The 27,365-nt window shown below is 56.9% G+C and overlaps 1 protein-coding gene across 5 annotated transcripts; it reads left to right on the forward strand.

Annotated features, from left to right (window-relative positions):
• The first annotated feature begins 221 nt into the window (after positions 1-221).
• LOC144722803 (tumor necrosis factor receptor superfamily member 19L-like) lies at positions 222-26,674 on the forward strand. Of its 5 annotated transcripts, none has more exons than XM_078601235.1 (10): positions 222-481; positions 6,925-7,011; positions 7,411-7,530; positions 9,928-10,109; positions 11,040-11,131; positions 16,730-17,257; positions 19,623-19,712; positions 20,225-20,297; positions 20,673-20,951; positions 21,776-26,674. In XM_078601235.1, exons 2-10 carry the CDS (start codon positions 6,952-6,954, stop codon positions 21,978-21,980), a joined length of 1,629 nt encoding a protein of 542 aa, XP_078457361.1. In that variant the 5' UTR covers positions 222-481; positions 6,925-6,951; the 3' UTR covers positions 21,981-26,674. The 5 variants fall into 5 exon arrangements, with proteins under 5 accessions (XP_078457361.1, XP_078457362.1, XP_078457360.1 ...); XM_078601234.1 differs by lacking the exon at positions 222-481 and adding an exon at positions 2,040-2,509; XM_078601236.1 differs by lacking the exons at positions 222-481; positions 7,411-7,530 and adding an exon at positions 2,038-2,509.
• The last annotated feature ends 691 nt before the right edge of the window (positions 26,675-27,365 follow it).

Below are 27,365 nucleotides of genomic sequence, written 5' to 3' on the forward strand. Positions count from 1 at the left end.
AGCCCCCACCCCCCTGGATCCCCCACTGGAGGGGAGCCAATTTGGGTGGCCACCTTCTCCGCTGCCGACACAAGCGAGACGATGTTCGCGGTCGGCTCTGGGTGTCGTGTCGAGACCGCGGTGGCTGCTGACAGAGTTCAACACAGCAAGGGCACCGCGTGCAGGTCTCGGGACCAAATCTCTCGCTGCTGCTGCTGCTGCCACCCGAACACGGATGACAATTCCCGAACTGTCCCGGGACAGGTGGACATCCCAAGCATATCCCACCGGGTCAAACCACCAAAGTGGTGCCAATTGTGTTGACCCCCCGGAGGGAGAGATGATGGGCGAGTCACTCGAGAAGTCTGGAGATGGTTGATGGAGTGGTGGTGGGGCGGAAGTTTTCGGGGCGATCGGAGTGACGGATGTTTTTAGTAGCGCACTCACTCAAAATTTCAGCGACTGAGGGACGGGAACGGACTGGAAGGAGGCAAAGGACGAGGTGAGGATACATGACGGCGAGTCCTCGTTCAACAAGCGGTGTCCACGCGATTGCGCATTTTCGCTATGGGGCCGTCCATAAATGACGTCACGCACCTAAGGGGGGTGGGGTCAGACATTTGTGACGATGTGTGACGAGGGGGGGGGGGGGTTGAGAAATGTGACGTCACATCAAAATGCGCAACTTTAAATGAATATAGACAACACGTTCTACTTAATTGAATAGACTTTTAATCAATGTTTTCTCCTATAACATCAGAGTGCAGCGCTACATTATATACGCACTACAATTACAATAGTTTAAAGCGATTTGAAGCATGTTTTATTTTGGGGGGGGGGGGGGGGCAGAGGTATGTGACGTCATATTTGAGGGGGGGGGGTCTGACTTTTTGTGACGCCGTGTGACTAGGGTGGGGGGTCAAAAATCCTCCAAAATCGCGTGACGTAATTTATGGACGCCCCTATAACGTGGTTCTTCCATTCAGGAACATTTGCCGCACAATACGGAACGTGCTCCGTTATAACGCGGTTTGTGAGCGGCTGACGATTAAGTACTTTCTGGAGCAGCGCGGCTGAGCGGTGCGATACAATCCGCGTTCCCTCAGTTACTTGTCCCGCCGTCTCGCCGTGTGTGCGTCGTAGTTGTCGTAGATCGCATCGCGCCAAACTTCACCGCTACATTATTTTTGGGGAATTTTTTTCGCTTAAAGCGTTTTTCGCTGAACGCGGCACTTTTCAGGAACGCATCTACCGCGTTAAACGAGGACTTACTCTATTGCGAATTCCTCAGCGCAATTCGTGAGAGCGCGGGCTGCCAGGAGATCCAGGGGAGCGGGATTATTGTATTATTATTGTTATTGTATCGGGGAGTTGATGGTTGCGCTGGGGACCTCTCGTGGTTGCGAGAGGTGAGAGGGAGGAGAGAGAAGCTTGGGGCGTTGAGCCACGAGGGCGACACGCAGGCAAGTGGCGCCAGCCTCACCCTGGGACAGGAATAAAAGGCGCGCGGTTGTGGTGGAATCCCCCCCTACCCCCGAGAGACGTCATCATGCGCCAGTGTGTACAATGTCGGTACTGTGGGTGGGGAGCGGTGGCGCGGTGGTTAGCACGCTGTGCTTCGAACTCGGCAAACCGAGGTCCATTCCGCTCACGGCCATCACCGGTGACGATTATCTGAACCGGTCCTGGGCCTCCCGTAGGTCAACTCAGCCTCAAATGACGACCTCGTGCAGAGTGTGCCACTCACCCCCTCCTGTGCTGTATCGGCCCAGATAAGTGCTCGCATAGTAGCACTTGCCCCGTAAGCCTGTGTAGCCTGTACGGGTAGTCTTTGTCTTTTGCACGTCACTGTGCAGGCGCGCGCGCTCCGGCCAGTCACGCACGCCCGACGCGTTACGTCACCACGCCACAAAAAAAACACGTCACTCCCCTTTCCCCCTCCCCCCATTTCCCCCCCTTTCCCCCCTCCCCCCCTTTCCCCCTTTCCCCCCTCCCCCCCTTTCCCCCCTCCCCCCCCTTTCCCCCCTTTCCCCCTCCCCCTCACGTCCGCTCTCCCCTCCCCTCCACCACGCTTCATCCAACACCCGGCACCCGGCACAAAGCGATAGACAGAGCGAGAGAGAGAGAAGAGAGCAGGCAGACGAAAGAGACCCGGGGAGAGAGCAGGGGAGAGATCTGAACGTAGAGATAGAAGCGAGGAGACACGCAGGGAGAAACAGAGAGGGAGACGAGCAGAGAGAGAGAGACACGCGGGGAGAGACGCGCAGAGAGAGAGAGAGAGACACACGCGGGGAGAGACGCGCAGAGAGAGAGACCCGCGGAGTGACCGAGAGAGGCGGGGAGCGAGAGAGGCGGGGAGCGAGACACGCGGGGAGAGACGCGCAGAGAGAGAGAGAGACCCGCGGAGTGACCGCGAGAGGCGGGGAGCGAGGGAGAGACGGTGGAAGAGACGGAGAGACGGGGCCGGGGAGTCGGGAGAGTCGGAGGAGTCGCGCCGCGGAGCGAGGCTCTGCGGAGTCCGCGGAGCAGGGTGAGTGACGAGGAGGAGGAGAGACGTGGTGATGGTGATGATAGTGTTGATGGTGATGATGGTAATGATGGTGATGGTGATGAGTTTGTGTTGATGATGAATGGCGGTGATTGAGGACCCCTGTGCACGTGGCGCAGTGGTCGCGGATGAGGTTCAGAGCTGGGAGTGAGACACGGAGACACTGGCACGCTACGCGGATGCAGAGACACGGGGACGCGAGGAGAGACACGGAGACACTGGCATGCTACGCGGATACAGAGACACGGGGACGCGAGGAGAGACACGGATACGCTGGCACGCTACGCGGATACAAGGGGAGGCGAGGGAGACACGAAGAACTAGGGACACGCAGACACTAAGATAGAGAGATACAGCGACACATAGACACGGAGAGACGGACAGAGACACACTGGGACGCAGACGCATGGGGACACGGGCACAGAGAGACACAGCGAGACACTGAGACACACGGACACTGAGACACAGAGACACACTGAGACACAGTGACACAGTGAGACACAGATACACACTGAGACATAGAGACACACTGAGACACAGTGAGAGACAGAGACACACTGAGACACAGTGAGACACAGAAACACAAACACAGTGAGACACAGAGAGACACACAGAGACAGTGAGACACAGTGAGACACAGTGACACACACAGAGACACACTGAGACACAGAGACACACTGAGACACAGAGACACACAGAGACACAGTGACACAGTGACACTGAGACACTGAGACACAGAGATACAGAGAGACACAGTGACACAGTGAGACACACTGAGACACAGAAACACACTGAGACACAGAGACACAGTGAGACACAGAGACACAGTGAGACACAGTGAGACACAGAGACACACTGAGAGACAGAGACACACTGAGACACACTGAGACACACTGAGACTCAGAGACACACTGAGAGACAGAGACACACTGAGACACACTGAGACACACTGAGACTCAGAGACACACTGAGACACACAAAGACGCACAAAGACACACAGAGACACACAGAGACACAAAGACACAAAGAGACACAGTGAGACACAGTGAGACACAGTGAGACACAGTGAGACACACAAAGACACACAGAGACACACAAAGACACACAGAGACACAGTGAGATACTGTGAGACACAGAAACACACTGAGACACTGTGAGACACACAGAGACACAGAGAGACACGGCAACGGGGCCATGGGTAGACAGAGGCACGGCACACGTCTCTGGCTGGACGGACTCGGCGTGCCGCCACCGGCTGATGCAGCCGGGTGAGTCACGCGGTGCCCGGCAGTGGTTCTGGCTCGAGGCGTCAGTCCGAGCCGCGGCCCGGCACGATGCGGTATTCAGCCAAGCGCTGTGATTTGAAAGACCGCGGTGGAGATGAACGCATACACAAAGGCACGCGTACATGCACAGTTACACACGTGTACATGTATAGTGCACATACACAGGACACACATAATACATGTAAACGTACATACAAAGGCAAAGATACCCCGTATAGCCTAAACAGACTTTTGGGGCATGTGCTGTTAGCGAGCACCTGTTTCGGTCGGGACGGTGTGACCAGCACCGCTAGCGATCGCCAGCGTGATGTTTACACATTGAACCAACACCACACTGGTATTCGTTTAAGGCTGAGTTGACCTAGGGGAGGCGCATAACCGTCACCCGTGGTTGAGACTTGAGTCGAGGTTGATGGGTTCGTGGCGCAATGCGCTCACCACTGCGCCATGGATTCTCATTACCCACATACAAAGACGAAGATCCCCCGTGTAGCCTTGAACAGACTGTTGGGGCAAGTGCTGTTAGCGAGCCCCTATGATGGGCGGCACGGCACACGCTGGGGTGTGTATTCAAGGCTACGCCCAGCCGTCTTTGTCTCCCCGACGTGCGGTGTGTCAACGTCAGTTTGAGGTTGAGCCGACCTAGGGGAAGCCCAGGACCGCTTCAACTATTCGTCAGTGTTGTTGGTCGCGAGCGGGAATTGTTCTCGGTTCACCGGGTTCATAGCGCAGTGCTGCAGCGCGAACCACTGCGCCACGGCTTGAACCCATTGCCACCAACATCGCCCTTGTTCCAGATCAGTGCTTGCGATGCAACAGCGCGGCTCTGCGATCGCCTCCGAATCCAAAGGACAGCGGTTCGATCCCGGAGCCATCTGCCCGCAACCCCCACCCCATGCTCCCCCCGACTGAGACAGAGAGCAGTTTAATTTGCATGAGTGGTGTCAAGTTTCCGGGAGTCTGGCACCGGAGAGCGTCAGGGCTCAGTGGCTGGCTTTGTGGGATGATTGCGGACACACTCCCACTGGCCATGTTAATGTGGAATTTCCACCATTGGCTCAGGCATCACCTCCCTCTGGATGTACGAGCCCCTCTCGGTGAGCCTGAGTCTGGCACCGTGAGCCTCGGTAATTCAGCCCGGCGGATTTACGCAACGTCGTCTCCAGACGCGGCACTCAGCCGCTTGGCATGTTTCTTTTATCGGGAAAGACACACGGTCATGGGTCTCTATGCAAAACTTCGGGTCTCTGTGCGAGTCTGCGCCTCTGTGTGACTCTAAGGGTCTGGGTCTCTGCGCGAGCCTATGCATCAGGATACAATGTTGTGTATTTTGCATGGAGTTGAGCAGGGGCATGGGGTCTGTGGGTCCAATTGTGAGTCTGTGGGTCTCTATGCGAGACTGTGGGTCTCTGTGTGAGTCTATGGGTCTCTGTGTGATACTGTGGGTCTCTGTGTGAGTCTATGGGTCTCTTTATGAGTCTGGACCTCTGTGAGTAGAGTCTGCTTCAGGTTCCGATCAGACGCGGACCACGTGCACAACAAAACAAACAAAGTTCCCCGTACAGCCCTAACAGACCGTTGGGGCAAATGCACCCACACACACCCACGTGGGTGGCCACCCCTCTTCTCTCCCTCTCTCCCTGAGCTCTCGTCGCTTTCTCTCTCTCTCTGTCCACTCTCCCCCCCCTCTCTCTCCCCATCTGTCATACCCTCCCCCCACGCTTCCAACTCGCTCCTCCACCCAATCCCATCTCCACCTCCCCCCCATCATCGCTTTGCCATGCCTTCCCCGCGTGACACCCCGCTCTGCCATCACGGAGCTCCGCGCTGTCGCCAGCAGTGCGATATCGTCCCACGTGACTCCCGTCGCTCATTGGTGATGGGGACATCGCGATCACCAACTCGCGGGGCTCACAGCTCCGACCTTTGCCTCTGAGCCTTGCCCCTAGCCCCTGACCCTAACCATTGACCCTAGCCCCGAACCCTAGCCCCTGACCCTAGCCCCTGACCCTAGCCCCTGACCCTTGACCCTAGCCCTTGACCCTAGTCCCTAACCCTAGCCCCTAACCCTAGCACCTGACCATTGACCCTAGCCCTTGAACCTTGACCCTAGCCCCTGACCCTTGACCCTAGCCCCCTAACCCTAGCCCCTAGCCTCTGACCCTTGACCCTAGCCCCTAACCCTAGCCCCTGACCCGAGCGAGTCGTCACCATAACCCGAGCTCGCCGTTGCCCTCACGCGAGCCCTGACCGTGCCCCTAACTAGAATGGTGGTCCGAGCCCCCTGACCTCTCCAAAATAATTACCACGAACCGGAGAGTAGAGCCCGAACCCAAATCTAACCCTGACCCTAACGCCACCGCGAGACCTAACTCAGTCTTAACACTGACCCGAGCTCTTTCCCTAACTCGAGTGTTAAATGCCGACCCAACCCCTAGCCATGAGCCAATCCCTTAAACCGAATGCTAGCCCTAACCTTAGCCCCAACTCTATCCCTACCACAACACTCGTTCGAACCACAAACCTAGCCTGAACCTTAGCCCTACCCCGCACCTCCGATTACCACGGTTGGCTACGTATGGTGCGAAAGAGGTTCAACATACATACAGCCAGATCTAGACCAAACTTTATTCCATAAACTTTTACCCTTGCCCTAACCGACTCTACCCGTAGTCACAACCTAGACATATGCCTCGCACGAGACCCAACGCGAGACCTATCCCTCGCCATAACCCCAGACCCTCAGCATCACTCTACCCCGAACCTTGACTCGGACCGTTCAATATGCGTCAGGCTGAGCGGTGGCGTGCGGCAGCAGCCAGGACGTCCCAAGGAGAGATGGAACCACGCGAATTGGATTTGCCCCCTTTGTTTACCACTTCGCGTCGTGTCGAGTCCACGCAGCGTGGCCTGGGGGGAGGTCCCCGTTGAGCAACGGAGATGGCATCTGAGTGGTGTCGCAAACCCGCGCTCCCATAGCGCTCGCTCCTCCATCGCGGGATATCGCCACCATCGCTGTCGTCATCGCTGTCAACGCATCCGTAAACAAGCCCTGCCCCCGCTGCCCTTATCTACCCCCGCTGCCCTTATCTGGCCGTGCTGCCCACGTAGGTCGGATGTCAGGCGAGGGTCGTGAGGATGCGGACGAAGCCGAGCCACCTTTACCTCTACCTGCCCGCGGTGTCGTGTCTACTCGTGGTACGTATCGCCACCACCACCACCACAACCACCACAACAACCACAACCTCGAGTTCAGCATTGGTGTGGTGCTGCAGGGCTCACTGCGCTGTTTCCGACAAAGGCCAGACCGTCCTCTCGTGCAGGGTGTCTCTTCCTCCAGGGCAGTGGTCCCATCAGATGAAGCATGTCCCTTGGACACACTCTCGGAATCTTACTGTTCAGCCGCCACGTGTGCGCTCCATTCACCCGCAGTAAGGCATCAGTGAGTGATGTCGACAGGAGCGGTAACTACATTGGAAGCGAGAGAAGAGTGACACGGGGGCGATTGACCGCCGGTGAGCGAGTGAGTGGGGTGAGCCGTGGCCCCCGGGCTGGTGGCTGATTAATGAGATCCCCTGCACCCCCCCCCCCCCTAAGGTGATGGGGCTGCCCCCGGCACTGCCCCTCCCTGCCCCTTGTGCCAAGCACGAGTACCGGGACCCCCATGGGACCTGCGCCCCCTGCCCACGCTGCCCCCCCGGGCAGGAGCTTGACCAGGTGAGTGGCAGTACAGAAAGTGGATTTTGCTAACCCATCTGTGTGACCCTCTGAGCGCTGTCACCTTGCGTAACAATAACGAAGTTGTAACGATATTTCATTGTTAATCGGTGCCGTTCGTTCAACTTGCGGCCGATCAGAACCCCGCGGTAGAATCCGTGACGCGGCGCAGATGGGCGCTCGGGATGGCAGCCGCAGCCGGCGCTAGCAAAATGTCCCAAGCTGTGTGGTCCTGTATTGGGACGTTTGGTCAACTCCACCAATGAGTGTCTTTGTGTGCGTGGCTGGGGGGTAATTCTGGCTCTGGGGTTTCCTACCACTCGAAGTGGAAGTCGCGTCACTCTCACAAACGAGGATCCGTCCCCGTCTCTCGAGTTCTCACCTGGTCTACAACAAAATCAACTTGGCATCTGAACTCGCTCTCACGCCATCCAACTCTATTACTTACCCGCTCACCCACCGTCTTACTCGCCCCATTGATTCACCCACTCACTCGTTCTCCCACACACTCATTCACTCACTCACTGTTGACAATGAGACCCCATCCTGGTCCCTTGCATCTTCACCCAATTCATCAAAACAAACGAGAACCTTGGACAATGCTTATTTTAAAATAATATAAGGAATTGGCCGAACATCCAAATGTAGCAGGACCCTCTTGCCAAAAGAGTCTTGGGACTCGGTGATGCTCTTCTGGGTTAACGAGCACGTGACATCGTCAGTGGTACGGCACACGCATGGCCAATAAAACGCATTCCACATGCGACGGAGGATGTCGGGTGTGGAGATGGAACGATCAAATTAGCTTGCGTGCACTTTCCAGATGGATCGCGATGTCGCAGGACCCTGAAAGATGGCAACATTTTGGGGGGGGGGGGGGGTGGTTGGGGATGGGACTTCATCCAGCAGCAGATACATCGTAGCTGCTGTTGCTGATGATGGGGATGAGCCAGACCAAGCCAGCCATGGCGTGGCATGGGCAGGTGTCATGTGGATCCTCCTGCCGATGTCACATACCGGGTGGTACCACTGCTGGATCGTTACAGACATCACCATAAAACGATCATTCACAATCGTGCCCCCATTAGACCTGTTCTCTGTGGTGTTTCGCAGGGATCTGTGCTAGGCGCTTAACCTTTTAGCTTCTACATGGCACCATTGGGTATTCTGCTCCGACACCTTGGCTTATCCTACCATTGCTTTGCAGATGATACTCAGATTCATATCCAGTTAGGACCGGACTATGCAACGGCTTCTGCGCTATCTGCATCACTAACAGCAGTGAATTCATACTTGCGCTAACACCTTTAGCGACTCAATGCCGACAAGACTGAAGCCATATTCATCGACTCCCCTTTGCATCTTTCTAAAATTTGTTGGCCTCGTTTGTTGATTGATGGTCACTTTGTCAGTCCCAAAGAAAACCTTGGAGTTCAGTTTGACCAGTCAATGTCCATTGAGGCACATCTATCTAAGGTGGTTAAAATGTCCTTTTTACACCTAAGAAATATCGCCAGAATGCATCGCTTCCTGTCACCTGCTGACTTGGAGAGACAGGTCCATGCTTTTGTGTTGTCCCGACTCGACTACTGCAACGCCTCACTGTTTGGGGATTCCGAGCAAAGTCGTGGGCAGACTCCAGCTTGTTCAGAATTCAGCTGCGAGAGTGCGTGCACCGCGTACACCCTGAACGTGAGCACATTACGCCGGTACTCTTATCTCTTCATTGGCTGCCAGTCAAATTTCGAGTGAATTTTAGGATACTGCTATGAACCTATAAGGCTTTAAAAGGGCTCACCCCACATTACTTGCAGGAACTAACACATTTATATCTTCCATCAAGGTGCTTAAGATATTCTGATCTCCAACTGCTCAGCACTCCCAGGTCGAGGTTGTGCTCTTTTCGTGATGGGGCTTTTGTAGCGTGGGACCCATAAGCTGTGGAACGCCTCGTCACTTGAATTCGGGCAATCACAGTCGGTAGATCGATTGAAGTCTGCTTTGAAACCCCATCGCTTTCAAGTGGCCTTCCCTCTCTCTCGCTTGGTCGGTTGCTCCTGGTTCTGTGTTTGCTTCCTGCTCTTCATGCATTGCGCATGGGGATCCTAGGATGGAATGCCGCATTAAGAATTTGAATTATTATTTATCCGTGGTGAAGTATGCTCAATCAACCTCCACGACCCATACGGGGTGGCAGGGGGGGAGGACCTCATCCAGCAGTGGAGTGACAATATAGACGCGTGCGCATTTACTCGTGGGGAAACCTCTCGCAGAGTCTCAAGACTCGAAGGCCGAACGAACCCTGTGAGCCCATCCTTATTGATGGCTTCCACACTCACGGACATGCTGCCCTCTGCCCCTTGCCCCCGCCACGGCTGCCCCTCGTTGCCCGTGTAGGAGTGCGGCGCGGGACGTGGAGGACTGGCCCTCGGTTGCCGGCCATGCCCCCAGGGCACTTTCTCAGCGGCGGGCACGGCACCGTGCGTGCCCCACGCGGCCTGCACGGGACGTCTCTCGCGGAGCGAGCGCAAGCGCGGGTCCGCGGCGGCCGACAGCGAGTGCGGCCCGTGCCTACCCGGGTACGCGCGCGTGTGTGTTTGTGCGTGCACCTAGCCTGGCACCAGGCACTGGTCGTTACGCTACTGACTGTGGTGCATATCTTACCTGGCCGGGGATACACGTGTGCGTGTCTGCGTGTCTGCGCCACCAACACGAGTGACGATTATATGAATCGTTCCTGAGCCTTCACTAGGTCGACTCAGCCTCAAATGAGTACCTGGCGTTTTGTGTAAACATCGCCCCTGGGGAGACAAAGGCGTACAGACGTGGTGCTCGCCACTCGCCCGCTCATGTGCCGTGTCGGCCTTCATAGGCGCTCGCTTACAGCACTTGCCTCAATAGCCTGTTAAGGCTCCACGGGAGGTCTTAGTCTTGGTTGAGTGCCGTGTGCGTTCAAGCTGAAGTCGCTGTGCCCGTGCACGTCTCGTGGTTAGGAGCTGGGCTCATCCACGTGGAATGAGCGTCATCAGTGACGCCTCCACACAGCCCAGACGTGTCACGTGTGCACGATTATCACGGTGTCTGGGTCGGGGTGAGGGTGGAGTCGGGGTGAGGGTGGAGTCTGGGTGAGGGTGGAGTCGGGGTGAGGGTAGGGTCAGGGCGAGAACGTGGCCACGTGAGGAGGGAAATGGCCCCTTTTGAGTCCCACGTGTAAGCGATGTTACTCGCCACGGGAACAGAACCACGGGGTTCTGTTCTGGTGCGCGTTTCGCAAATACGGACGAGGAGGCATCATCACGACAGCGATGAGTCACCACAATTGTCTGGCTCATCGACCACCGCGATGTAAAGTCACAGTTGTTGCTCCACATCAGCCGTGCGAAGCAGAATTTTTTCCTATTAAAGCGTCGAGTAGCGCGCACGTGGCACGGAGCGTGAGGCTGGCGCCCAGTTCATGGGGCCTGAGAGTTCAGCTGATGACCCCTCCCCCCCCAATTCACGTGGTGCAGGTTCTTCAGTCCTGGGGAGGCAGGAGACGCGAGCCCCCCAGTCCCGTGCTCGCCCTGCAGCGCCGCCCCCGCCGGAACGGCCGCGTGTGACGGTCAGTCCCGTGACCCCTGAACCCCCCCCCCCTCCGCACCACCCCGCACCCCAGCAAAGATCCCCCGTGTAGCCCACACGAGGCTGTCGGGGCAAGTGTTGTTGGCGAGCACCGATGAAAATCGGCACGGCACACGAACGGGTGGTGTGGCCAGTACTGTACCACACCCGGTCGCCTTTGTCTCCCCAGTGCCGATGTTTACATACCGCACCAGCTACTTGAGGCTGAGTCGACTTCACGGTGGCTCAGGACAGGTTCTAATATCACTTACGTGCAACTCAAGTTAGCCCTGGCCGAGAATGGAACTTGTTTGGCCGGGCTCGTAGTGCAGTGCGCTAACTGTGGCGCCACCGCTCCCCACAATTCTATCTCACACACGGACGTGTGTGTTGGTGCGGGGAGGGGAGCGCAGCTGTGAATGTGGAGGGGGGAGGGAGGGGCAGGGGGAGAGGGCGATGCCCTCTGCTGCCCTGGGGGATTTAAGGTTTAGTGGGGAGAGGGGAGGGGGCAGGGGGTGGAGGTGGGGGGAGGGGAGGAGATGGGGTGGGAGGAGGTGGGGAAGGGGAGGAGGTGGGGGGAGGAGGTATGGGACCACACGGGAAGTGGGGGTGGGAACTGTCGAGTACAGGGAGTGTGAGTCTGTTGGTGCGTGGTATAGCCTGTGTGAATGGTGAGTAGGTGGTGAGTGTGTGGGGCTGTGGTTGAGTGGTGAGTGTGGTCATGTGTGTACTGTACTGCATACACTGTTTGAATGGTCAGTGTGGTGTGTACGTGGTGTGAGTGAGTGAGTGAGTTTGACTGCTGAGAGTGAATACATGCCTATACGGTGTGAGCGGTAGTGTGGTGAGTGTGTGTGGTGAGTGTACAGGTGAGTGTGGTGAGTGTTGGGATGTGTGTCTGGAGCTGATATCGCTGCCCGTGGTTTGTGGCTGAACGTGTCACGTGTTGGCAGCCAGAAGCCGTTCGTCCCACACACACACACACAAGTGCCTATTGGCTACTACTGAGTTTGAATTCTTGGGTTCAATCCCCGATTCCACCCAACCAGTGAGCAGTCGCTTCCGACACAGCCCAGCTGTGTGGACCAAGTCGTCGTGGAACGTGCAAGCTAAGTAGGTTGAAGCCTGTATGGTCGCTCGTCTGCTTCGACCACAGTGCATAACAGGTGCTATAGGCTGCTGCGGGGCTACGGCTGTGGTCAGCAGAGGGTAGTGCGCTACTTCTGTGCCCTTGACCAGCATGGTGAAGTATGGTCGAACAGAGTCGTCAGAGAAGTCACAGACCCTGAGCCGGCCCCACTCAGAGCCTGGGTTCGAATCCAGGTGTCAGCCACTGCCCGTGGGTAAGCCGCCTTGTCAAGCAGAGTGAGCTGATGGTCTCAGTCCTGTGAGGAGTGGCTACCATAGAGGGGCACGGACACGCGTAGAGAGAGACCCGTGGGCTCGCATGGAGACGGCACGCACGTTCCATACAGATCCTCCTCAGACTTGCATAGACACGCGCAGTGACCCACGGACACGTGTAGGGACACACGGACACGTGTAGGGACACACAGACACGTGTAGGGACACACAGACACGCGCAGGGACACACAGACACGCGCAGTGACCCACGGACACGTGTAGGGACACACGGACACGTGTAGGGACACACAGACACGTGTAGGGACACACAGACACGTGTAGGGACACATCGACACGTGTAGGGACACATGGACACGTGTCTACCGAGCTGTGGTGGAGCCGGGTTCTCGAGCGCTGCGTCTTGATGGTCTCAGCCCTGACAATAAACCCCCCACCATATCATCGTTTCGTTCTGCACTTACATTTCCACGGAAACTCATCTCCGAGGCCTCGAAATATCGCCTTGATTCGTGTCACACAACGACCATTAAAGTGTCGTGAAACGTGGGTAGGGGGGGGGGAGCTGCTCCCGTGCTGTGCGGAACACGGGCGACTTAAAGGAAAAATCCCAGAGGCAGTTCTAGGATATCCGCTTACACGGCCCTTCTCAAACACGTGTTGCGGTGTTGCGTTGCCCTGTGACATGTGACACGGAGTGATACAATTGTGGACGGAGATTAAATATCTTTAAACAATCATAATGATGATCATCATAATCATCATTCCGAGTGAGTCGTCACCTCGCGGAGTTGAGGACACTGGGGGATGCGTCTGTCGTGCGAGCTGTGGCCGTTCTGCGTGCGTGTTTACATGTCCACACGTGTGCGTGTATTGTCCACAAGGCCTCGGTGGAAAGTTGATGTGGTCATCCAAGGTCTCACAAAATTAAGCCAAAAATAAGAAAACATATCTCTCTGCCTCAGCTGGAGACTCCCGTGAATCACGTGGCTTCTGCGTGGCCACCCCCACTCTAAACCCCTCCCATCTCCCCCCGCCCCGCCCCCTGTGAAAACAGACGCTGCTCATTTTTGCAGCAGCAGCGCCGAGACCCTGACGCAGCCTCTTCCCTCCCCCTCTCCTCGTCTCTCCTGACCCTTGGCTCCAGTTTCTCCGCTCCTTCCCCGTCCCTTCCCCTCTCGCCTCCCATTCTTGTCCTCCTCTCTTCCCTCTCCCCAGTTTGATTCCCCCTCATGGTCAAGATCGGTGGCGAATCTCTGAACAGGTCCAGGGCCTCCTCCGAGGTCGAGACAGCCTTAAATGAGCACCTCGTGCGATGGGCAAACATCGGCCGGCAAGAAGACAAAAACGCGACCGGGAATGGTGCTGTCCACACCACCGCCTCGTGCGCTGTCCCAACCTTCATAGGTGCTCGCGAACAGCACTTGCCCCAAACGCCTGTTGAAGGCTATGCGGGGGATCTGTGTTTGTTTACCCCGTGCGTGTGTCTGTGTGTTTACGGGCCACACGGACGTCCTGTGCCCACCCCCCCCACCCCGAGCTGGTTCCATCTGCACGGCGCTCGCCTCGTCGTTTCCACATGACCGCTCCCCCCCCCAGGTCCCTTCTCAATCAAACCCTCTCCGCCCCAAACTCGCTCAGTCCGGCCCGACTTTGTCAACTCCCTCCTCCTCGTCCTCCTGCTCCTCAGATTCAAGTTGACGCGAGCGCGGTAGTTACCAGGTCCAAGGCCACGCAGGGCCCACGCGTGGACAAGGGGCTCCGGCTTCGTGACACAAACATACGGGCGAAGCAAATATATCAGCTCGAATTCGAATCTAAACAAACATCACAACGTCCGCTTCCCTTGTCCCTCACCTCGCTACATCGCCATTTCTCTTGCCCGGATCTCCCCCGTCTCGCTACGTATCGATCCCCCGTCTATACATCTCTTGCCATCTCACGGAGAGTTTATTCACCGAATGGGGAGGGGACCACAAACAATATCTCTGGGCCAAGCAACTCCACCCGCTCCCTCCCACCTCCCTGCCCCGACCGGTGACCACGTTCATTGTGAGTGGGGGGGGGCTCTGCCAAGTTGGGGAAAGGGGGAGGGCGGCCGTGCCGCTTGTGAACGAGACGAGCCGCGACCTTCAACGTTTTGCTGCGTTCCACAAAAACACACACACACACACATTGTCATCGCATCGTGCCCACGACACACAGTGTGTGTGCCTGTGCGGTCGCGATGGAGGATGAGTCGAGATCCATCGTGGGGGAGGTGGATGAAGGGACGCGGCAGGGTGCCGGGGCAAGTGCCGTGAGCGAGCACCTATTGAGGTCGGAGATTTCGCAAATAAACCCGCACCCACTCGCGCGGTGCGGGGACATCCTCATCCAGCAGTGGATTGGGATTGACAAAAAGCCGCACACGCTGATTATAATGATGACCGAAGATTCATGATGATGATAGACTAATTGATAATGCTAATGATGATGGCTCATGATGATAGTGGTTTTGGGCTCCTCGGATGTATGCACGTTGCACTTCTTTCGCACAGTACGTAGCCAATCCGAGGTGCTGGGATAATGTTGACGATGAGTTCCTAAAACGACGACGACGACGACGATGATGATGGCTCGCTAAGTCACGTGAGCAGGCAGAGTCAAGCCGCCCGCTCCGAGTCCGCGCCGCTCAATAATTCACACCCCCCCTGCCCGCCCCTCCCCGTCGCGCCAGGCGAATGCGTCACGAGCAGAGCACAACCACCTCGAGAACGCCCCCTCATCACACAGCCATCATCGTCGTCGTGGTCGCTTCATCATCTCATCGTCACCTCGTCATCACGCCGCCGTCACATCACCTTCATAATTACATCATCACCACCATCGTGACTTCATCGTCACATCATCATCATCATCAGTTAGTCAGGCTTCAGGATGTTTAATACGTCGTGGTCGTCATCATCATCAAGACCACCGCAATCATAATCATCCATCGCCCATCCACTGCTGCATGAAGGCCAACTGCCCCTCCCCCCTCCACCTCCTTCCCTCCCCACCACCAAGGTCCTGCGATGTCTCATTCCACATCCTGGACGCAATACACGGCACCTCCAAATGCCGCAAGCGTAGGAACTGGAATGTGACAATGATTCACTCGTCAATCAAAAGAAGCATCACGTCGCGTACACATGTAAGCCCGGTCTCTCCGCATGAACTAAATAATAGTCTTTCTTACGCAACCCATCAGCCCCACGGCCTTCTGGGAGTGCGCACTTTCAGCTGCGTTGATTCAGCACAGGCAAAAGTGTGGACCGGCCTCGACACCCAGCGTCCCATCAGCAGAGTCAGGCAACGCTTAAAGCAGTGCCGGTGAGCCGCCGAGCGTGCGAGAACTCCGCGTGCCCAACCCAGCGCAGGGTGCGGTGCTGGGCGCAGGGTGCGGTGCTGGGCGCCGTGCAGGGTGCGGTGCTGGGCGCCGTGCAGGGTGCGGTGCAATGTGCCGGCTGCTGGGAGCTGCGTCATCACTTAATGCCATCGACGTGCCCGCGACAGCCTGAATGGGGCTTGCTGCTGCTGCTGCTGTCAGCGCGAACGTCCGCGGATTGGTCATCGTCATCATTATTAGGAGTACGAGTATTGTTGTCGCCACTGTTGTTGTTCTTGTGGCCACTGTTGTTGTTTTTGTTGCTATTATTTCCTCGTGGGCTCCGGCTGTCGTGCGAGCGCTCAGCACGAGGGTCGTGGCGCGCCCCACGGGGAGCGCCGCCGCTTGACACGCACGGGAGATGAGGGGCGGGGCGGGGGGTAATTACTACCCTGAGAGCCACGTGGCGTGAGCCGGAGTTAATTGCGGTCCACAGAGAGAAAGGGCTTCACCCACACACAATGGGGACTGTGACACGCACAGGTGCTGGGGGAAGTACAGCTCGTGACAGGGTGTCCCGTGGGCCAGAGGGATCAGGAAGGCCAAGAGGTGTTGATGGAGAACAACAGCTGCCATTTCAAATCGAGTTGGTTGACCCAGACGACTGCGTCAGGAGGAGTAGTGGAGTGGTGCATTGCTGAGATGCTGAACCGGCACTGCTGAGATACTGAGATCGAATCTGGGTTCTGAGATCGAATCTGGGTTCCAGCCTCTGCCTGCCATTCAACGGGGTACTCACGTGCGAGTTTATGGTATTTTTATGGTTTGTTGCACTGCCCTCATCCGACTGCCTTGCCCTGCCCTTCCCTGTCCTTCCCTGCCACGCAGGAGGGACCACGACATCACCAACAATAATCACTGCCCCGTCGACAGAGACGGTCGCACGGACGGGGACTCGCGGGGGGATGCCGCCAGGGCTCCAAGACGACCCCGAGGAAGCACCACGCGGGGCCAGTGGGGAACGGCAACAGCAGACCCATGGCGATCATCATCATCATCAGCAGCAGCAGCAGCAGCAAGAGGAAGACGACACGAGCGGCGGGTCAGCCAGCACAGCGGGCACCGAATCCCCGGCCCCACGGGCCCCGGGCTCCGACGTCCGCGCGGCCACGGCGACCCCGCGGGCCTTCCCGACGTCGGAGAGCGCCGCGGTGGTGGAGGGGAGCCCGCGACCCCTGCCCGACTTCGGCTTCTTCGTGCTGGTGCCGGTGTTTGGGCTCACGGGGCTGCTCGGGGTCCTCGTCTGCCACACGCTCAAGGCGCGCCGGGCCCGCGGCGCCACGGAGAGCGTCGGCGGCGGAGGAGGGGGAGGGGGCGGAGGGGGCTCGGGGCTCGCGGGCGCCGACTGCAAGGAAGGTGAGAGGCCCCCGCGTGGGGGAGAGCGCAGTGGGGGCCGCCACCACGGAGGAACTAGCCGAGCTTCTGGAGAGACTCGTCCTCGGCACGGGAATGTGCAATGTAATGCAGTGAAGATGAGTGGGTGGGGGCGGGGGAGGGGAGTATGTGTTGTGTGGGAAGGGCAGCGATGGGGACCGGCGGGAGAGGGGGGTTGGTGGGTGGGTGGGGGGGGCCCCGTTCTGTGGACAGCTGTGAGAGGGCAGTGGGAACTTAGGGGGTTCTTTGAGCAAAGGTTCAAAGGAACTAAACGCTGAGCGGCTGGCAACAAACAGCACTCTCAGAGGTGGAGTAAATATGTGTTCACACGTTCATTGAAGTGTAGTAGGTGAGTGCGTGAGTGCATCCGGCACACTCCGTGATGACGAACGTGTCGAATTGTTCAATTGGCACCACTGCAACGCAGCAGCAGAAGCAGCAACACCGCTTAATTACTGATCAACATCTATTCGGAATACAGGAACGATCAATAGTTATACATTTTGCGAGGTCTCAAGAAGTGGGGGGGGAGGTGGCGGATGATAGACCCCCCCCCCCCGCAGCCCCCCCCTACCCCCCACCACCTTTAATGAAATCCGCCGCTGCGCGTCGCGAGGGGACACGATTCCGCTCCGGGTGTTTGAGACGACCGGACCCTGACCCCGCAGCTTCCTTCCTGCCCACGCAGCATCGCGCGGCATCCACAGCCTCCCCACGTGGGCGGCCCTCGCGCGTCCGCTTTGTGTGCAGTCACAGAAAGAGGGACGCTGCTGATCGGCCGACGTAGGAACAACAGCAGCAGCATCAGCCATAGAGATTCCTCTGGGTTCGATTCCCGGCGAGGGTGAACACACATGGACTGGTCATGCTGCGCCTCCTCTACGTCGAATGCACCTTAAACGAGTGCCTGGTGCGCTGTGTATCTAACTTGAGCACGAGGGAGACAAAGGGGGTCGGGCGAGGCCCTGGCCACTCCGCCCCCTCCTACGACTGACTTTCTGGTCATCACAGGCGCTGCTCGCTCGCAGCACTTGCCCCAACAGTCTGTGAAGGCTACATGGGGGAACTGCTGGTGGGATGTGGGATGTCAGCGGATTTATCAAAGTTCTTAGTTGGCTCAAAGACCCCGAATGGGATGAGGCCACTGGGGGTCCCTCTCCACCAAGGCGACCTTCCCAGTGGCTCTGCTCGCATCGCTCATCACTCGTGTGTCGCGCGACCCCTCGCGGTCACAATGTGTAACACACCTTGGAGTGGTTCACGCCCCGCACGTAAAATACGGTACTAATTTTGATCTGACCTAGGGGAGGCCCAAAACATGTCCAGATGCTACAAAGACTGTAGCGGTAAGCGCTGTTGGCCAGCACCTATGATGCAGGCTGCCACAGATCATGAGGGGCTGGTGGCTATCACCTCTCCTGGGTTGCACCTTGATCATGTTGGTTCTGCTGCTGCTATTGATGATGAGATTGATGCTGCTGATGGTGTTGCGGCTGCTGCTGCTGATAATAATCATATGATGATGCCACTGTTGCTGCTGATACTGACGATCAGTAGCGTAACGAGCTTGGGGGCAGGGGGTGCCTTGGCCCTCCCTGGTGGCCAAAGCTACTAGTTGGGCCCCCCTTGATAACCACCATGAGATTTGTTTACAACAACAGTGTAAGAGAACAACAACAGCAACAACAGTGTAAGAGAACAACAACAACAGTGTAAGAGAACAACAACAACACTTATGTAACGATGTGATGAGGCAAGAGCAGCCGTGATACATCACAGCGCGACGGTGCGAGACGAATCAAACATTGGGGCCCCACCCGCCCGATTGCTGCACCCCCTGAGCTGATGACGTCGTTACTACGTCATGGTTGATGTCGTTACTACGTCACTGCTGATGTCGTTACTACGCTACTGCTGATGTCGTTACTACGCCACGGTTGATGTCGTTACTATGTCACTGCTGATGTCGTTACTACGCTACTGCTGATGTCGTTACTACGTCACTGCTGATGTCGTTACTACGTCACGGTTGATGTCGTTACTACGCTACTGCTGATGTCGTTACTACGTCACTGATGATGTCGTTACTACATCACGGTTGATGTCGTTACTACACTACTGCTGATGTCGTTACTATGTCACGGTTGATGTCGTTACTACGTCACTGATGATGTCGTTACTACGTCACGGCTGATGTCGTTACTACGTCACTGATGATGTCGTTACTACGTCACGGTTGATGTCGTTACTACGTCACTGATGATGTCGTTACTACGTCACGGCTGATGTCGTTACTACGCTACTGCTGATGATGCTGACACTGATGGTGCTGATGATGCTTTCCCAGGTGCAAGCTTGCTGCTGCCGACTGCCCAGTACTACGCGGGTAACGAGGACACGATTGGGCAGCTGGTGAAATACTTTCTGCACAAGAACGGTGAGAGACGGAGTTCGAACGCAGCGACGTGGTGTGTGCATTTGTTTGACACATCCCATCAGCTCACGCTGCCTCCTGGAAGTGCACTTTTGTCTCGGCAGCATCGGTTTAATACGAGCAAACTCTCCGCACCGGCGTTGACGTTCGGTGTCTCATAAGCAAGCCCGACTCTGCTGATGCGACACCGCGTGGCGAGAGTCTAGCTGGCATTGGCCAAACCTGGCATTGGCCAGTGGTGAACTTCAGCTGCTAACGACGCATTGCACCTTCACAACATTGCGACCGTCGACTGCAAAACAAACTTGGCAGGACCCTCTTGAAAAATAGTCTTGAGACTCGGCGAGGCTTTCCTGGGTGAACAATCGCAATAATAAAGAACACGTTAAGTCACGTGTCAGTACAGCAGGGGCTGGCACGGATTAATATTAACAATTTGTATTGCATTGCTATGATTGTACAGTATTGTTAGAATTGTTATTATTTAGATTATTATTGTTACTGTTATTGTTTAGGAAACGTGGAGGCTCTGCAAGCCTTGGCCATGGAATGTGGGCGACTGGAGACTACGGACAGCATGGCGAGCGGGTAGGGACCTGCAACTGTCAATCATCTCACATTCACCTGTCAATCATCTCACATTCACCTGTCAATCATCTCACCCACGTGTCTCTCTCGTCTCACCCACGTGTCTCTCTCGTCTCACCCACGTGTCTCCCTCGTCTCACCCGTGCGTGTTGCACCCCACTAAATTGATTGTGCGCACGCACTCACACACTAATCGTCGAAGCCGTGACTTTGTCCTGGCAAACCCACCTCTCTGTGCGCCGCTTGTTAAGCGATAAACGTCTCCGCGCCCTGATTGATCGACACAGCCACCGCATCGTTAACCCGTTGTTAGAACCTCCACCTGGTTATTTGATTGGCTAATAACATCGTGCCCCCCCCCCCCCAACCACGCAGCTTCTGCTCACCGGCCGAGACTCCGCAGCACTGCCAGCTGTCCCCCCTGCACTCTCCCCCTCCGCATCACCACCAGCAGCAGCAGCAGCAGCAGGCGCCCCCCCCGGGCTGGCTGCACGCGCACACGGTGCACGCCTCGCACTCGCGCTGCGCCTGCACGCGCTGCCGCCACGCGCTCTGGGCACAGCTGCCCTGGACCCCCTGCCCCCCGATGGGCGCGAGGACGACGCCCAGCCGCCAGGGGCGCCCTGCGGACGCCGCGAGTCAGGCCATCGGCAGGTGGGGACGGGGACGGGGGACGGGGGTGGGGGGGTTCGGGGGGACGGGGGGTGGTGGGCGGGGGGGTCGCGGCAGAGAAAGAGTGAGGGGAATGGGGGGACGGAGGGAGGTGGGGGGGCAGGAGGGGGGAAGGGGGGCAGGAGGGGGGAGGGGGGGGCAGGAGGGGGGGCAGGAGGGGGGGGGCAGGAGGGAGAGGGGGGGCAGGAGGGGGGAGAGGGGGAGCAGGAGGGGGGAGGGGGGGCTCCGTGTGTAGGGACTTGTTCAGGTATCATTTGCCAGGAGCCGAATCGAACTCAGGTGGTGGGGTTTTTAGTGTAGTGTATGCGATGACGTGTAATACTAGGGGTCGTGTGTTTGAATATACAGAGAGTGTGTGTGTCATTGTATGGGGTAGTATGTCTGCTGCTGCGTTATCAGAGCATGTGTGTGTGTGGCTAATCAATGTGATTGAGGCCGCTTCAAGTGTCTGTGCGGTCCTGTATAATTGTGTGTGCGAGTGGGGAGCGGCAGTGTAGTGGTCAGCGCACTGCTCTACGGCCAACGACAGTGACGGATATCTGAACCGGTTCTGAGCCTCCCCTAGGTCGGCTTGGCCTCAAATGAGTATCTGGTGTGATGTGTAATCAACATCAGCTGTGCCGGCCTCGATAGCGGCTTGCCAACAGCACTCGCCCCAACAGCGCGTTCACTTTGACTGGTGAATCTTTGTGTGCGTAGCGTGTGTGTGTGTTGCAGTGTGTGGTGCAGTGTGACTGCGTGTTTGCACGTAGACAGTGTGCATGCCACGCGCTCACCACTCCACGCTGCCCCCGCTCCCGCCGCAGGTTCCGCGTGAGCCAGATCCCCGAGCAGAGGGAGTGGGGGAGCGCGGCCGAGGAGAAGAAACTCCTGGAGATGAGCGACAGCGACGGGGACGACTCGGCGAGCGGCCACATGGCTCTCGACAATCCCGGGGGGCCCGGGGCCCCCCAATCCCACCACCCGCTCCCCCGGGCGCAGACCGACACTAAGCTTTGTTTGTTAGCGTGAGTTGTGGGGGGCTAGAGCCCCCCCCCTCCCCCAACCAACCACAACCCACGCAACTCAGCTAACTATAACAACAGCCAATTCCTAGCCGCATGAAGTATTATCGTGTTGCAGGAGGGAATCGCTGCTGCTACTGCGTCCGTCGCTACACCAGCCTCCCCCCCACTGCCCCAGTATAAGAGTGGGCGAGCGTGTGCGTTAGACCTCTTGTTCATCCGCATCGGCTTTAATAACAGAGGGCACATTTCAGACTCGGGGACGAGTGGTTGGCGGTGCCCCCGCGGTTGAGCCGGCTCCTGCGGTGCGCCGAGTCGATGGCCCACGGCCGCACAGCAGCGAGCGTGAGTCTGTGCGCGAGCGAGCGAGTGAGAGCGTGAGAGCGTGAGAGCGTGAGAGCGTGAGAGCGTGAGAGCGTGAGAGCGTGAGAGCGTGAGAGCGTGCTCGGTGGTTGGCGCACTGCGCAATGAACCCCGGCGGCCCGAGTTCAATTCCCACTCGCGGCCAATAATGGTGGCAGATATTTTTTAACCTGAGTAACCTGGTGCAGTGTGTAAACCTTAGTACTGGGGAGACAAAGACGGCCGGGTGTGGTGCTGGCCACCCACTCGACCTCGTGTGCAGTGTCGGACTTGATAGGTGCTGGCTAACAGCGTTTGCCCCCAACGGTCTGTTAAAGGCTATACGGGGGATCTTGATTTTTGCGTGAGTGTACGAGTGTGTGCGCGTGTGTGCGAGTGAGCGTGGGCTGCAGGACAGACAGGATTTCACGGGGATACTTTTCCCGAAAAGCCACCGCGTGAACATTCGGAGCACACTTCTCCAGCTCTGAGAAATTCGCATTTCAGTTTGGGTCTCCGTGCGATGGTCACTGGCGCCACTGTCGTCAGTGACAGGGGGGCACCGCCGCCGAGTTTGTGGATCAGAGGCAGCCGAACGGGCCTCGGAAGCGGTTCCGTGATATCACCTTCCACGGGCCGCTCTCCGACCGTCACACAGCTCACAGCTAGAGGTCCAAATGAACATTTCTCTCTTCGCGATGGCGCTCGGCACAATGAAGCTACCCATTGCTTTAAGCTGCGGTTGTGGTCGGCCGCATCAGACAGCTGAAGTGAAAATATTGATTTGGTGGGGAACTCACTCCAGAAAGTTGGGGTTGATCTTCCCTTGAGTTGTCTTTGTGCAGCTGACCACCACACGCAGAGAGGGGCAGCCGATGCAGATGGACTCTCCTTGGTCCACAAATCGTGGAGCCATCCCGAGGGAGCGATCCTCCTCCGCCCCCCACTTAAGCTGACTGGTTTACACGCACGCAGGGCTTAATCTCATGGAATACAGCCAGGGCCCCCCAACTCCCGGATCCCACCCCGCCAACCCAACCCCCCCCCCCGCCCCCCCTCGACAATTAATATCTTCTGAACTTCAGCCCTGGACAGCTCCGACTGAGATTAATCTCTCTGCATGTGAATCTAGTGTAGGTAAGACAGCCTGATGCGTAGTATTTATAAACTAGCATTATTCCTCCTACTACAATGTTTATTTAATAGTTTTATTATCACTATGGTTGTGTGTTGATGTTATATTTATTGCCGTCTTGGCCGCTCGTGACGTTCCTGGTTGGTTGGAGCCACTTCCCCGCCCCGGGTTCTGGCGTGAGCATGGCCAGTGGGCGACTCAATCCACCCCCTCTGGCGGTACACGACTCACGTCCACACGACTCACGTCCACACGGGGTGGGGGGTGGGCGACGAAACTCAGGAACCGTGGCCAATTGAGGACCATTCACAGGCGGGCCCTTTGTTAATCCACTGCTGGATGGCCATCCTTCACCGCATTGGACAGCAGCGGTGCGTGTTTTGGGTTAAGGTTGGAGAAGCGGAGCGCAAGACAGCGTCAGATCTCACCCGTTCGCCACTCGTCAATGTTGGCCGCGGTCCGGAGTCGAACCCGTGCTGCGGCTGGATGCGAAGTGCAGTGTGCTAACCGCCGCGCCACTGCTCTCGGCGTATACAATTTGGTTATTGAATATACGAGCGGATTTGTGCTGCGGAGATCAATGCAGACGCGTTGGGGGGGAGATCATTCGAGCGCCCTGGGCGCAACGGGTCGAGCGAGACTCCAAAGCAAAGCGGTGCCACTTCAGCAGCGCCACTTCAGCGCCGCCATCACCGTCAGCCGTGATTCATCCACTGCTAGACGAGTGCCTCGCCAAGCAAGTCGCTCGTCGTCCGAGGAACTGCCACAATCGACGGCACAGATGCAAACGTTTCCCGAGTTGTATCCGCACCCGGCACCAGAAGGTGGGCCATGACGTTCAATCAACGCCGAGCTGTGCTGTGGTGGCGCTTTGGATGGCAAGGGTTGGTGGATCACACGGAGATTTGTGAAGCTACCATACTACGCTGGGCTGCGAGATTGTTGACCACAAGGTGGCAGCCACACCACGTGGGTTCATGAACCCATCTGTGTGGAGTGTTTTGGCTGTCGCATAGTCGCTACGCGCGTGGGCGGGCAGTCTCCGGGTTCTCTCCGTTTCATCTCCCACACTGAGAACTCAAACTCTCGTCAATAACCGAATGGCCAAACATCCCGACAAAGCAGGACCCTCTTGAAAACAACAGAGTCACGGGACTCTCGTGGGTAAATAAAGGGCATTATAGTTCAGGAGATATAACACAAACATGTTTTGGTTTTGACTGGGCACAATACCGATCCGCAAAGCGACGAAAATTGTTGGGTGGCTGGTGTGAAGGGGAGTCGAGGCGGGGCGGGGGGCTCACTAACTCCTGCCCCCCACCCCCACTCTCCTCTCCATCATCTCCCGGCTCCCTGCCCCCCTCCCGTAATTTGATTTCCCCGTCGGCTTCAGTGCCTGCTTGACCTTTCATCTCGGCGGTGCAGCGGAATGTCGAGACATCCATCTCGGCATAAGAGGAGGTCACGCGCGCGCTCCTGGGCACACAGGGACGGCGCGGGGACTCGTCTCTCCCGATAGCTGATCAACGGAAATGTCAACCGTGTGTCCGGACAGGATGCAGAGAATACTGCGAATGTAAGAGGAGCAGTATGATGAAGAGGTGGGGGCGGGGGAGCGGTGTGATATTGTTATCTAGGTGATGGGGGTCATGCCCCTCCCTCCTCCCTTCATCCCTTACACCCCCCACCCCCCATTGCTTCATTCGTACTGCACTTAGATGGAGTCGCTAGAATTTAATTGCCTCAATCTCCATCTATTTATTTATGCGCATGGGGTTCTGTGTATGCATGTGCCCATGCTTAAGTCTGTATGTGTCTGTCTATGTGTGTCTATGTGTGTCTGTCTTTTTGGTCTGTGTGTGTGTGTGTCGGTGTGCGTGTGTGTCAACCAACGTGTGTGTGTGTAACAGTCGGAGGATGTACCGATGTGTGTGTGTGTGAGTGTATCAATGTACGACTATAGTACTTTAAGAATCCACTGCTGGTTGAAGGCCTCCCCACGCCATGTTGGTCACATGGGTTGTGTGATCATACCTCACCACGCTGGGAGATGCGGGTTGGTGAAGCGGGGAGCGGAGCGGGGCACCACCGGTTCGGATTATGACTCGCCACTCATGTCAGCCGTGGTCGGGATTCGAACTCAGGTGGCCGGATTAGTAATGCAGCGCGCCAAGTGTGTGTGCCTCTTTACCGATGTAATGGTGTGTTGACCTGCATACGTTGTTAGTACCTGTCTGTAAGTATTATATCTGCGTGCTGACACCTATTGTGCACCAATGTGTGTGTATGTACCCCTGTGCTGGGTCACGTAGCCCGCATAACCCAGCCACCGCATGCCCAAGCAGCTTAAGTTTGGCCGCATAGAGGGGGCTAAACGGGCTGGAGCAGAGATTGAGTGATGCGGTACGGGAGGATGTGGAGCTGAGTGGACTTGTCGATGACTGGTACCAGCGGTGTCAATATCGGCCTCGATGGACGAGGCTCGTGAAGGACGCTACTGGTCAGTTGGAGGCAGTCGCCCTCCAGCAACAACGGAGGGCGGAGGAGCGACGCTCACAACAACGAGCGGAGCGCCATGCGGCTAAAATATAGCAAGTTGGCACAGTAGGGGTAAAGCTGGTGCAATCTACCAGTCATCTCAGACAGCCAACCTATGGCACCTGGGTCTGTCCCGAGACGACCTGCCAGCGAGCCTTCGACACTTCACGTGTCCTCTAAGGGGCACCTAGCCTGGCACAAGCGCCGCGGTGACGTCACTGTCACTAAGTGGCGAATGACTCGGGTATTGGTACTGGTGTTTGTGTGCATCTAGTAATGCAGTGCGCGCGCCAAGTCTGTGTCTATTCCCATGTTGATGAGTGTATGCACCCATGTCTGTATGCACCCATGTCTGTATGCACCCATGTCTGTATGCACCCATGTCTGTATGCACCCATGTCTGTATGCACCCATGTCTGTATGCACCCATGTCTGTATGTACCCATGTCTCTCTGCGTGTACGTACAGCCGCGCGTGTGTGCGCGTGTATGTCACGTGTGTATAGCAATACGTATAGCGAAACTGTTACTTGAAAATGTTACGTCACCCCCCCTTCCCCCGCGCAGGGGGGCTAAAGGGGGGCGGGACCCCCTAATTTAAACCCGTGGAGTGGAGAGTGAGCGGACAGGCGGTGTGAGATCGCTGAAGTGCAGAGTAATAAATACAGTTCTGTGTTTCTCTTTCGAGCCTCCCGTGTCCTGTCTCTCTGGAGCGCGAGTACACGCGCGTCCGCACACCACGACTGCCCGACTGCCCACATTCACAAGATTATCACGATTATCAGACGCTCCGTAAAGGAAGCCGCACCCTCCCCCACCACCCCAGAGTTGCTATACAAAGTAAACATTTGACTAATTTGGTATCATTCGCAACGCACGGACACCCCATATTATCAGACGCTCCCCCGATCACATGAACAAGTGCATCTTATAATCCGGAAAGTAAAGTAACCCTTCACCCCTAACCTTTAACGTGACTAACTCTAGACCAAGGGTCAGCAACCAAAACAGCAAGAATAATTGTATTTGTAATTCTGTAGAACAACCATGAATATTTCAAGAGCCGTAATGCGTTGTGAATGTGAGCCGGTCCTGAATAGAAACACCATCACGTGACAGTCTTCAAGAGCCGCAAGCTGCCGACCCCTGACCGAGACCCACCTCGACTCGAACCCTGAACCTCGAAACACGGTCCACCGACCCCTGCTCTCGACCCTAACAGCAGCCGGGCCGCGGTGGCTATGTGCTGGCTATGCAGTGGCTATGTGGTGGCTATGCGCTGGCTATGTGCTGGCTATGCACTGGCTATGTGTGTGGCTATGCGCTGGCTATGCGGTGGCTATGTTGTGGCTATGCGCTCGCTATGTGGTGGCTATGC

This window comes from Lampetra planeri, chromosome 15, assembly GCF_965212315.1.
Source record: "Lampetra planeri chromosome 15, kcLamPlan1.2.h2, whole genome shotgun sequence".
Taxonomy (NCBI): Eukaryota; Metazoa; Chordata; class Hyperoartia; order Petromyzontiformes; family Petromyzontidae; genus Lampetra; species Lampetra planeri.

Bases quoted from the DNA above. Each gene is read 5' to 3' on its own strand.
- LOC144722803 (XM_078601235.1), top strand. From the start codon at position 6,952: ATGCGGACGAAGCCGAGCCACCTTTACCTCTACCTGCCCGCGGTGTCG. The intron at 11,132-16,729 runs GTCAGTCCCGTG...CCTGCCACGCAG, and splicing joins CGGAACGGCCGCGTGTGACG to GAGGGACCACGACATCACCA. The intron at 20,298-20,672 runs GTAGGGACCTGC...CCAACCACGCAG, and splicing joins ACGGACAGCATGGCGAGCGG to CTTCTGCTCACCGGCCGAGA.